The sequence below is a fragment of the Diorhabda carinulata genome, chromosome 9, assembly GCF_026250575.1.
Source record: "Diorhabda carinulata isolate Delta chromosome 9, icDioCari1.1, whole genome shotgun sequence".
Lineage (NCBI taxonomy): Eukaryota > Metazoa > Arthropoda > Insecta > Coleoptera > Chrysomelidae > Diorhabda > Diorhabda carinulata.
The window spans coordinates 18675674-18689553 of NC_079468.1; the positions used below are offsets into that span (position 1 = coordinate 18675674).

A 13880-nucleotide genomic window follows, 5' to 3' on the forward strand; every position below is an offset into this window, starting at 1 on the left:
ATGGAGACGTAGAAGACGATATAAGAGGACAAGAAACAAAGCATGAATTTATAAAGCGACAGACCTATAATGACCTATACATCACACAAGACCAGAAACATCAGAAACGAAACAATTCTTGGAGACCACAGAAATGAAAGATTCATTAAAAGGCTGCAAAATCACTACAATCTGTAACGGATTATGAAATTTCTGGAGAAAGCAAATATATAAGAAAACATGAATAATTTCATAGAGTACTTATAACTGAAAAGTTACTCTCATAAATAATAGATGTGAAAAAATGATCGTTGGAATGTACAATAGTTGTATGGGAGAAGTAGACTCACCTGATTTCCCTAAAAAATCCATGGGAAATTCAGTAGATCCAGAAAACAGTCATTAGGAATGTTTATACATGTGACCTTGGAGGTACGAATTAATGGCCTAATTACAACAACTATTTTGTAATAGTTGAAAATTTTCATCCACATAACAAAAATATTTTTGTTTAAATTTCCAAATAAATGTAGTGTTACCTCAGAGCCCTTGATTACCGAAAATAACTCAAGTTTATTATTAATTCTCCAAACTATTTATATCTTTCTCATCGATAAATTCTTATAACGCGAAGTATCACTCCAAGAATTAAAGTTTTCTTTTTTTTAACGGCAGACAGCCTTGGACCCCTATATGCGGTCAGTTCATTTGCTCTACGCAAGTGGAGCGGTGAAACTATGAATCTGGAGTCATCAAAATATTAGAAATTTAGGCTGAAAAGTCCCATGCAATTAATAATTAGTCCACTACATGCAAAAAACTTCCATTGAGGCACTTATTTCAGCAAACAGTTTGAAAACTCTGAAGTAAATCCTATTGAAAATTATAAAAAAAAATTGAATTGAATTTGTCATAATTCGATCGGCAGAAAGAACACCAGGAAAAGCTCGTTAGCGACTGCGAATAGAATTTCACGTTTATCTCATATAAAACTCTTTCTCGGAATCTTGAAGTTGGAGAATTTGTTATTGAGGTTTATAATCGAAAATTGTTGAACGTCAAAGTGAAACCTTCTATCAAGGATGGAGCTATTCATTTGTGGGAAACTATCAAATCATCAAATATACTCGAGGTACTTCGAAAAACAGTGAAGAGATGTTGTCGATCCAGTTATTCAAAGAAACGCGATTTTCTCTAACTCTTCTAGTAATGGTAACTGACTTATGGCGGCTACATTAAAACCTAATGAAAGTGTATGGCCTTTGGACTACCTCTATACAAAAAAAACTTGATTTTCACCCTATTAAAGTCAATAGATTTAGTTAACAGGTACACAAAAAAAACCATATACACTCGTTACATTTTCTCGTCTATAAACCAGACGCTTAAATTATATCACATGGAATCACATCAAATTAAATGCAGCAAACGCAGTTATATTCCATAAAGATAATTTCTGTTAATTTCAAAAATAGAATACTTCATATTTTTATTTTATTCATTGTTTTATTTATGCCTCTATTTTGGTGTAGAACCAAAACTTTTTAAGTATCTTTAAAGTCATTGAAAAACATGTAATTTCTAGACACTCCATAAAATTTCAGTTTATAGAAGTAAGCGAAAGAAAAATTTCAATTTATAGAATTATTTCATTTTTCAATCCCAGAATAATTTTGGATAATTGCGTATTTATTTTATTGATTACTTACCAACGCTGATTGTAACATTTTGATTTCACTACAGCGCGTATTGTACTGGAAAAATAAAAAAAGGCTCTCTTAATATTAACTAGAATGTATGTATATTTGTCCATGAATATTCAAATTCTGTAATTTCTCAGGACCGTACTATGGATTTAACAACAATAGTTGAACTACTGCTGTATTATTGAGATCTCAATGTTAGAAAAGTTGAATTTAAAAAGAATTTTTTTTTGTTTTTTGTATAATTGTTCAGATAATAGTATGTACGAGTATTATATATATATATATATATATATATATATATATATATATATATATATATATATATGGGTGATTCCGTTCTAACTGTGATTTTTTGTATTCAAAATTTCAAGATTTTAAAATTTAACTTTTCTAACTTTTTTATGCATATTATTCATCTATTTTACTGTAAAAATAAAACTCTAAGAGGAATTTACTACAACTTCAAAGTATCACGAGCAAGACACAAATGTCGGATTTTGAGTTCCACGGTACTGACTCATTTATCCACGGTACTGACATGGTAACTTAAGATATTAAACAACAAGTGCATCAATTTTCCTCAGTTTGATCATAAACATTAGAATTTATAAGGTAATTAGTTTAAATCATTTGTTACGACAAAAAAAATTAATAATTTATCGGTAAATTCTAGGAATGGACATGACACGGTACTGACATGGTAACTTAAGATATTAAACAACAAGTGCATCAATTTTCCTCAGTTTGATCATAAACATTAGAATTTATAAGGTAATTAGTTTAAATCATTTGTTACGACAAAAAAAATTAATAATTTATCGGTAAATTCTAGGAATGGACATGACACGGTACTGACATTCAAGTGATGTAGTATAAGTTTTCTTTAAGTGGCAAGTTATATTGTATAAAAATAATGTTTAAATATCTTAAGAATTATTCAATTAACACAAAATTTTTATTAATTGATTATTAATTAATGACTAGTACAAAAAAACAATACAGGACATTGGATATCACAGTTAGAACGGAATCACCCATATATATATATATATATATATATATGCTTCTAAATCTAAATTTTCTTGATTTTAGGTCTCTTCTGTTTCAAAATTACTCTTTTTTGATAGTTTTTAAAAGAAAGATAAATTTTGACGTTTCCACATTTCTTTAAGTCTTTATCAAAATATGATATTGACACTGACAATTTGCTTATTTATATCGATCTATAAATCACCAAAAAAAAAAGAAAAATTAATTTTTCCTTGGTTTCCACGTCTCAAATATATTAAATTTATTAGAATTCACAAAATAGAGCTATATAATTATTTAGATCTTTTTTATCATTTATAGCTTTTTCGTTCTTATTTTGAACCATTTCTAAAAATTCTATTTTTCGTGTATTAGATTCCGTTTCAAGAATTTTTGAATCTTATCTATAATTGAATTTATGTTATTTTGATATATCATGGTTCGTTAATGCAGTTCTATTTTTTTATCGTATTGATGACCTCTCAGTCTATTTTCTAAATATTGAGATGTCTGTCCTATGTACTCAGCGTCACAATTATTACAAGGCACTTGATATATAATATTACTTCTTTTGTTTTTTGTTGTTTTAGATTTTAATTTAGTGAAATATTTGGATTATGTATTATATCCTTAATAACTTATACTAATATCATATTTATTGAAATAATTCGATAATTGTTGGGAAAGTCCTTGTACATATGGTAAGGAAAAATGTTTTATGTTTTGATGTAGTATCTGTTGATCCCTTTCTTGAATATGTTGTTTATCATTTTTTCCGGATAATTATTTTCTTTCAATGCAGATATTTCTAATCTTCTAAATTCAGGATCTGATAGTTGAATACATTTATCGATCAAACTTTTATCACTGATCCTTTTTGTGACATAGGATGACACAAATTGAAGTTCAAATATCTTGAGACCAAGTTGGTTTCGTATACCATTCTGTTCTTATGTTATTGCTAATTTTATATAATGTGACATCAAGAAAATTGATTGTATTATTTTGCTCAACCTCGATTGTGAATTGTTCATGATAAGAATTGAATTTTTTACTGATGTTTTCAATTTGATTCTTTGGTACAGTTGTAATGCAATCATCTACATGTCGAAAAAAGGATGGAATGTTTATATCAAGTTTGCTTAGAACCGTTTCCTCAACATCTTCCATTACCAATTGTGCTATAACACTTGAAATTTGAAATGGAAGCTCCCATAGCATAACTATCAGTTTGTTTGTATATTTCATTTTCATATTTGAAATATGTTGTTATAAGTGTGAGTTCTATAGCTTTTATAAATTCATCTTGAGGTATTTCTGTATATTCTTTAATTTTGTCCTATTTTTTCATTAATATTTTTTTTACCGTACTTTTATTGTATTTTATACTTTTAACGGTTATTATCAATATTATTTCTCCTATCATCTACCCATCGCTTCTAAATACCCACTCAATATTATTTTTATATATATAATACTTGTCATTTGTCGGTATTTTGAGCATAAATATATCCCTTCAGAATGATCACAGAATAAATCATTATTTCAAAATTTCAAAGAGTTAATTTTATTTATTTGTACAATAATGAAAGAAAAATATGAATCTTCCGTTCTTCCATTTAGGACAATTCCTTTATATCTGTAATTATGTTTATTTTTAAATGGTTTGTGTCCCTTATTTAAGTTTGATTCCAAAAATCACTCTGATTGGAGCAGTTAAACTGCAAAATAAGAAGACGAAACATCGAGCTGCAAGCCCATCGTCAATGACTTGATTGATATTGACACATGATCAGTGGTTATCTCTACATTTCCGATTTGCTCAATCAAATGCATGAAATCTTCCATATATGTTTGTCTCAAACCAATATTCCATGGTTTCATCAAATGTCTTTGGCTCTTTTGTACTGTTGCTTTTTGAACAAGTAATATTAATTCGAGACTTGAATTCCACTTCTCCAAAGATTCCCGCAATCTGAAATCAACCTCAATATCACGTTTTTTCTTGGAAAATAAGTAAAAAATATAGCCTGAATCCTTCTCACCATCTCTCCTTTCAATTGTGCACCATAAAAGTACGTACCGCCAAAATGACCTCCAAGCCCGATATGTGACTCATACTATCGAATCAACTAATTCCGCTGCAAAAAAACCCTCAACAATGTGTGGCCTCTCGGTTCAAAACCCAAGAAAAAACTCCCTTATCCGCCCCTTCGACCTCCGATGACCTCCGTGATATCTACCTCAACTTTCTCGATAATTCCCCTATATCAATCAAATAAACTCCAATCCGCAACACTCACCCTGCACACCTTGTCGATCGTAGGTTTTGCACATTTTCTGCGGTTTCCCTGTAACCTGTTGAACCGGTTGTCCAGCCAAATGGCCGACGATAGGGAATAACGCAGCCATAGCTGTACAGGTTCGGCCCCTTTCAATTTAAAATAAACAAAAAAATACAATATTTTTAAGAAACCATGAAAAATAAATAAATAAAGAGCCGTTTTTGGTTACAAGCTTCATTTTCGTTTTCTTCTTGCTAAAATCTCCCTTCAGAAATAGTTAGACAAACAGAACCCAACGCAACCACTACAACCCCAGCCGTGCAGAGGAATTATTCCTATATCAGAGCCTACTCCAGCAAAACCCCCCTGCTTACAAACCAAACTTCAACCAACGAATCTCTTTCCCTCTCTATCTCAGATCCATTCGTGACAACAGTAGGTGTGATACAGGGTGATGCGTTGGCGTGTCTCCTATCCAACATAGCACTGAAAAAAATTGTTCGCAAAACTGGACACTAGAGATACTATTTTCAATGATGAATTGCGGGTGCTTATCTACGCAGACCTGACCTCTAGAGAAAATAAAAATTTGTAAATTTTGGGAACGCCGCGAAGAATGTGGGACTACAAATCAACGATGTGAATAAGACAAACTTCGTGGCTACGACAAAAGAGCGCAGGGCTCGAAATGTGGGTGAATGACGTTTTAAAGAGATAAAAATGGGTATAATGCTTGCTAAACAATGTTACTTTGGACTGTCAAAATAATTACGTAAAACAGATCAGCTCTACAACTACAGAAGATCAGAAAACAGAGACATAATAACACCAATAAATATTTGCAGGCATCGACAACAGCGTGCCCACAAAAGGCGACACCAATGAGCAGTAAAGGCAAAGGGAGACTAATGCTAATATGTCTCTGGAGATGCTAGAAAGATTGGTGCAGCAAACTGGATGGCTCTTGCAAGATACAGGGAAGGATGGCGTTTGATGCTAAAGAAAGTCGAAGCACCCCAGTAAGGCTAAATGAAGATGAATTTTAGAGCGTTCGTGATACAGATAAATACATATCATAAACAAAAACTCACCTTAACTTTAGTCAAACAGTTGATTTGCGAAAATTAGTTTATTAACGAATGTTATTGAAGTTTGTTAGGTTATATAGAAAAACACTTCAAAAAACTGTATATTTAAAATTCTAATGAATTGAAAAAATTTAGTTTCATATGTTTTTTTAGATTATCTTGATCTTCTTCTTTCAAAAAGACATCTGCTAGTACACACATAGCACTTAAGCTAGCAGTTAAGCATTAACTGCCACTATCAATAAAGAAATACGCAAGGCTATTTCCATACTACAAAGACTAATGGAACCAAGACACACCATAAAACAGCGACGCATTTAAACGCAAGGGCACAAGTGACAAAAAACGCTACCCTACGAATGAAGAAAATGTAGTACATTATGGAATGAAAGAAAGGCGGGACATCTTTTCTTTCAGTCCAAATAGAGGATGTCCATGAGGGGTAGTTGGATTCCCACTTATGTGGTGCTTGATAGTAGACGAAGTTTTATGCGGACTGATTGATTTCGGCAACCCTACCTTTCTCATTTCAGGGATACGTCTATGTCATTGTCATTTACGTGAAGAGGGGCTTAGGAAAACTCTTTGCGATACAGTTCATAGAGCACTCAATTATAGAAGAAGTTTGTGTTGATCTGTGGGACTAGATGTAAACCCGAATAAAATTTACCTACTCACATTCATCAGGAAGAAAAAACTCGATCTTAAGCCATCAATTTGGACGGGCGCAAGCCACTGAGTGTAGAAGAAATGAGAAATATCTGGGAAACACTCTAGATAGTGAGCTCCTCTAGAACAAATATGTATGTGTGTATATACAGAGTGATAGTGAAACCGATCATAGAGGAGTTGTCTGGATCACTATTAACACCACGAAAATCAAACTCTCCAAAGTCTGGCCAGTTAATTTATATTAGTGAGAACATGTCCAACGTCTGCACTTGAAGTAAACCTCAATTTTCTACGTCGCCATATATTTTTAGAAAGCGTGGTTGAAAAAATCCACTCAGAATGTTTAGAAAAAAATTCATTAGAAATAAGCTGAAATTTTTTCAGAATTTGATCGAATCTGTGATATGAACAGGAAAACCATCAAATGCTACATACATAGAGGGCTCCGAGCCGAAGCATACCGAGCTAGAATAGAGATGACGGTTACAAAGCTAAATACTCTGAAAACTTGGACAGTTCATCAAGTTGGCTAAAGTTCAGCAGTGATAGTGTTCTCAATGATAAGCACATTATCTTGTATTTCTATATTTCTATTCTTCTGTTTTTTGTTTAAGATTCTCATTTTCTTGGTGAAATTCGAAGAAGTAGGCAGATTGAGGCCTTGGAATCAACCAAAAAGAGATGATTCGTTACGTGAGGTCGGCAGATTGACAGCTTAGTTTGTAAGCTAGCTTCAAAAAACATTATTAAAGATTCCCGAAAGTTCAAGAGTAGCTGATTTTATATATGGTTAGGGTATATAAATAGGTCAGCAGCACTCTCAGAACTACTACTGTACTGTTGTCTGAAGTTAAAGTTAGTGTCAGATGTATTATTTAGAATTCGTTTCATAAGATATGAAGGATATGATTTTTCATAAAAAAGTTTGTCAAGTATTTTAAGGCTCTTTTTATGACATATCGGATTAGAAATTTTAAGATTTCTTTTTCATTTGTCAAATCAAATCAATCTAGATATTATCAAGTGGGTGATATAAATAATAATTAATATATCTTCCAGAACTTTTTGGTTTCCCTTGAAAGTCAATGAAAATTTTATCATTTTCGTTTATAATAAATTTGGTTCCAAGAAATGGTGACGATTGTTCAGCATTCTCTTTATAGTATATGATGATCAAAACTATGTAAGTAAGATAGTTAATCATCAATTTCATTTTATCCCTTTTATATAATGTATGAGAAGAAGTATGGGAATCAGTTTTGGACAAACATAGGAATTATTATTTGGGAAGAGCAAAAAAGAATACAAAGCTCAATTAAATTTATTAAAATTCATGCTGATCGCGTCGGAAGATATATTTCATTGATCATTGATTACTGTAAATATTTGAATTATACAATGCCTGAGTCGATTCTGTTGCTTCTGCTTACAAGATATATTACAAAGCCTAACATGTTCTTTGTTTTTCTTAATGCAAATAGAACCAATTGTTTGTGATAGTCTGTTCTTTTCCATTATTAATCAACCAAATGCTAATAAGTCATGACATTGTATTCATATTGAATCAACATGGAAGATATTTAATGCTACAAAATCATCTAGACATAATGCTAATGGTGTTTGTAGCATTTAGAACTATACTAAGATAGGTAAAGTGAGAAAAATAATTGTAGCACCTCTATTAATTGAAACCCAGCAATGGTTGATTGAAGCTGAAGGTGACTGTTGATTCATAAAATCGATAATTACTGTTTTACTAAGGAAACTTTGTTATACAGAAAATGGAAAGACCGAATAAAACAAAATCAGGGATGTTATTCGAAAATATTATTATAATTACTGTCTTGACACCAGCAGAGCTACTAAATATACAGTTCTCATAATGTTATTTATCATTCTGTCGTATAGTGGTCATGTCTGTGTTTTGATTGAACAGATAATTTCCATTTAACTTGAACGTTTTCGTTTGTAGCCGTTCCGAGAACTCTTAATTATACCTATTGTCTGGAAAAATGGTTATTTATTAGTTTGATCATCGTATTATTTCATTTTTAAAAAAGAAAAATGAAATATTCAATAACATATGGGTAGTGTAACAATTACAGAATTTACACTAACTTGTAAGCCGAGAAATTTCCGCATAGACATAATAGATTCCATTCAATTACACAAAACAAATAAATTTGTATATATTTACAAGTTTTATATCAATAGGAAGAGAGCTTAACCGTCATTCATTGAGGCATTCTAAATTAATAAGCAAAAACAATGACTTTTGGAAAAGTACCAAAGCACCAGGTTATTATTTCTATTGTTCAATAATAGGAATATCTAAATGAAAATAGATAATACCACGTACTTTTACTAATACAATATAAGCGAAATTATAAATCTAATAAATAAAGGAAGTAGCGGAGTAGTTAAAAGAGATCTGTCTATTGTTTTGACATTGTTATGTCTAGAAAAAAGAATAAAAGTAAAGTTTACGCCGAAAGTGGAAGGGAATTTCGGATACCAACTATAAGTTTTAACCTATTTTTAACAAATACCAGTAAAATGGAGTTTCATGCAATTTTCTTGCAAATAATACTAGCTGGTGTACCTGGGTTCATGTAAGAGTTTAATATGAGATGATCTCCATTCAATGAAGGTTGGTGACAATTTCGGCATACTTATTTCGGTCCTGAATGGTGCGAATTAATGATGATGTGCTCATGAATGTTGTCTGCAACCAGGTCCACGTTTTCCTTCAATTTTTCTTTCTATTATTAATTTTAGGATATCATACTTGTTGTTACGGTATATGTGGCCCAGATAAGGGGCCTTTTTTCTCTTTATTCTTGTAAGTAGCTCTCTTTCCTTTCCCCTTTCTAAGCACTTCATCGTTAGGTATATGTTTAGTCCATAATATTATTAGTAATCTACGGATGATCCTCATGTCAAAAGCCTCGAGTCTGTTCATGGTATCCACTTTTAATGTCCATGTTTCTGCTCCATACAAGAGAATGAGTGCACGTACGCCATTAACAGAACGGTTTCTTAAGTTTGAGTTCAAGGTTGCTTTACATAATAGGTTTTTCAGACGTGTGTTGGAAGTTTACTTGGAAGTTTAGTTGTGGTCATTACTTTTGTTGTAGTTACATTAATTTTCATGCCTAGTTGATCTCTCACTTATACAACTTAGTTGATTAGACGTTGAAGGGATTGTGGATTGTCCTGCCGTTAATTTTAATTCCATCCCCATCATCGCCTATTGCTTGGTTAAATATGTGATCAGAGTACTTACTAAACAAGATTGGCGACAAACCCAACTTTGTCGCACACCGGCTCTGATGTCGTTTGTCCATATCTAGCCGTTGCTTCTTGGTTCTAATAAAATCGATGCCTTGTTTGTCTACACCTTTTATTGAAGTAATATCAGAAGGACGGTATGATTAACTCTATCGAAGGCATTCTATGCCTATGAAACAGGCATAGACATCTTTTCGCAAGTCTCGACATTTCTGGAAGGGTATCAATAATGGCTAGTGCTTTAATGTTATATTCTTGCTTCAGAAAAGCAGACATCGTAGACAATCTGGTACTCGCTTTAAGTCCAAGAAAAAAGTGGATTCTTGGAAATGGAAGTAGACAAAGAGGGTTTTCGAAAAGTTTTGGTAGATACGCATTTTTTATCATAATTTGAACTATAGTATTCAATTTCTTGTTTAGTGTTCTATCTTTGACTAGTTCATTCGCGATGAATCAAATTTTGTTTGTGAGAAGCTCAAAATTATAACGTTAAAGAATCCGAAAAGTTTAAGATCAACTGATTTTATATATGATGAGAATAGTATTGCTAGAATTAGTATTAGACGGTGAGATTGTTATTTTGTCAAAGAGAATGTCATATGTACTATATAGGATTCGTTTCAAATGATATGAATTTTTATAAAAAGTTTGTAGGTTCTTTTGATTAGATATTAGGTTTGAAATTTTAAGGAATATATTTTTCACCTGTTTAATTAAATTGATCTTCGTGTTTAGTGGCTGATATTCGAGGATATATTGAAAAATTCTTAGCCTAATATAGAACTAAACGAAATTTCAATGTCAATATATTTTATTAGTCAACAATTTCTCTTCTTAATTGGATACATTTATTACGGCGAACCTGCAACGTCTCTAGACCTTTCAGAAAAAAAGTTTCTTCTTGCTCTGCAAACCAGACTTCCACAGCTTTTACCACCTCCTCTTTGGAAGGAAATTTACGACCTTTAAAACTTTTTTTCAGTTGACGAAAGAGATGATAGTCGGACGGAGCTAAATCTGATGAATAAGGGAGGTGTTCTAGTAATTCAAACCCTAAATCACGAATTTTTGTCATGGCAACATGAGATTTGTATACAGGGGCGTTGTCCTGCAAAAACAAAACACGAAACTTCTTAGGTCTTGGAGAGCCAGAGTATCACCTTTCCATCGATTATTGCTTTGTTTCTGGATCGTAGAAATGTACCCAAATCTCATCCATAGTAACAATTCGGTTTAAGAAGTCTACATCGTTTTCAAATCGAGCACTGATCGAACGCGATGCTTCTACCCTTGCACGCTTTTAATCAACATTCAAACATTTGGGGATCCATTTTGCAGCAATTTTTCTCATGTCCAAATTGAAGTGAACTATGTGATGAACGGGTTCGTATGAAATATTCAGTGCTTCAGATATCCGTTTTAGCCCAATTCGACGGTCTGATAAAATCACGTCATGAAATGCATCGATATTTTCGGAGACTGACACAGAAACTGGTCTTCCCGATCGGTCATCATCTTCAATGGAAAATTTACCTCTTTTGAAGCTTGCAGTCACGTTCACATACGAAGGACAATGAGCACCAAGGGTATTAAGTGTATCTTCGTAAATCTGCTTACTTCTTAATCCTTTTAAATACAGGTACTTGATGATTGCTCGATACTCCAATATTTCGATTTTCAAAATTTCGGTGGACATCTTTTTTCTTCTAATTTATTGCGTAACTCTGGTTTACTTTTTTGACGTCAAACTTCACACTGACACTTCCAATAAGTTATTCTTCGTTGCTATGGAACTGGTCTAGGCTAACTAGATATCAATACATCATCAAGTTTCAATTGAGAAATAATTAGTCATCATCTTAAGTTGTTCAATTTTACTCAAGATTTTCTTAGTAGATTCTTAAAATAATCAGGTAGTATTTGAAGTCAATTGTCCCTTAGAGTTTATTTCATTCTGTAAAGAAATTTTCTGGTAAAACTATAAGAAAATTCAGTCAAATAAATTGACGAAATAATAAACAAGCCTTTAATAATGAATTATGCATGATGCTAACAAAAACTGGAAAATTTATAATATCCAATTATAAATATCATTATGAGGATGTATATATTTATATGTAATAGTATCTTTATAAAGTTAAAATGATTTCTAATAGAAGAAATATTTTAGGTACTTTAGAACAGTTTAGGTTTTATTGTTTGCTACCTTTGATATGTTACTGCAGATGTTTCTTTAATCTTTACGCTGTCTCTACCTATACAACTTCCCGAAGAACAAGAAATCATTGTAGTTTTCAATAAAACAACAATAACAGCCGGATACAAGATATACTGCATCAACCCGCCATCTGCTAGCGTTTTTGTGAACGAAAAAAGTAGTGTCCACTATTTCTACAAGTTTCTACCAATAATTTGATCGCAACGTGTTGAAATCGTATAGATGACAAATGTTTATATCTTAAAAAGAATAGGTTTACTTGAATGTAAACTTATCTCAGAAGTAGGTGAATTGTACACTTGCTTCTGCTGCCATCCTTTGATAAATCTGTTAAAGCATAAAAGTTCTTCATGTCCCCTACAGAGTTCTAGTTTATTTTTAATCTGTCAGTGTCGACATTTAGCTCTTGACTCATAGATGTCGGAGTAAGTACATATTTAAGTGAACTAATCATTCTTCACGGGAAGGTTATTATTCAATATTATTGTGAATTCTATATTAAAGTATAAATTCGAATTAAAGTGATATTGATAGTTTAATTACATATACACTATACTTCACATAAACACAATGCAACACTAATGGATATATAATTTTAGAGTGTTATTTCAATTTTGTAATGATATGAGCGGGGTTTATTTCATATAAACAATCTGAAATTCAATCAAGTCAATATATGATTATACATCAAAGTTGTACAATAAATATATATAGTCAACTATCGGTTGATATCTCTATTGAGGTTTTTGCCAAGTTCACTTTCCTACTTAGTATCATATGACCTTAAATCGGAAACTATTATTTTGTCGGTTGGGATTATGGGATTTATTTCTCATTGATGTTTGTCGAAGATTCTATGACGGATTAAAACTCGCAGATTTTCCCATTGGGTCGCCCTATATGTTACGGACAGAACGTGGGATTTGAAATTAAAACCACGTTCTGTGAATATACAATAAGCAACAAAAATATCTATTGTCAATCACTGTTTTAAAAAAATGAATGTATAAATTTGGACATTGAATTGCTATGAAATGAGAAATTGAGAACTTCAAGAAAATTCTATTAAATTATGAACAAATTCAGTGTGACGTCAAATAAAAGATAACTTGAAGTTGTGATTGCTAATGAGCAAACAAGAAGTTCGAGAAACCAAAATCTCCCAATAGATCATCTGTATATAAGGTTAGATCATAAATGTGCGGCATGTCCACGGTATTTTGAATTTGAATCACTATTTTTATTTTATAGCTTCCATTTTGTGGGTAGAATTCCAAGAAGTAGGCAGACTGAAACATTGCAATTAATCGAGGAAGGTGATTTATGGCGTGGGGTAGGTAAAATGAACCAACGAAAAGGATAACTTATAATAATGAAAAAAGCTTCAGGGTTGAATCCAAAACGTCGAGAAATTTCATTATCCCAGCGCGGTTCAATACTTACATATAATATTTTTTATGGGATTTTGGCAATCAAACACCATAGCGTATTCTTTTAAATATATTTTCCGAGCTTTCGAATACATATGTATTCATCAACGGGGAATGAAAATGTGGTCAAAGTACAATGTTGAAATATGTACATTGCATAAAAGTATAACAATAATTAAAAT

At 31.9% G+C, this 13880-nt stretch overlaps 1 protein-coding gene across 1 annotated transcript in view; it reads right to left on the bottom strand.

Annotated features, from left to right (window-relative positions):
* LOC130898205 (cytochrome P450 4g1-like) overlaps positions 1-1825 on the bottom strand; it is a 31655-nt gene extending 29830 nt beyond the window's left edge. The window contains exon 1 of the mRNA XM_057807308.1: positions 1689-1825. Coding sequence (XP_057663291.1) covers positions 1689-1706 — 18 coding nt within the window. The 5' untranslated portion in view covers positions 1707-1825. The remainder of the gene's footprint in view (positions 1-1688) is intronic.
* Between the last annotated feature and the right edge of the window lie 12055 nt (positions 1826-13880).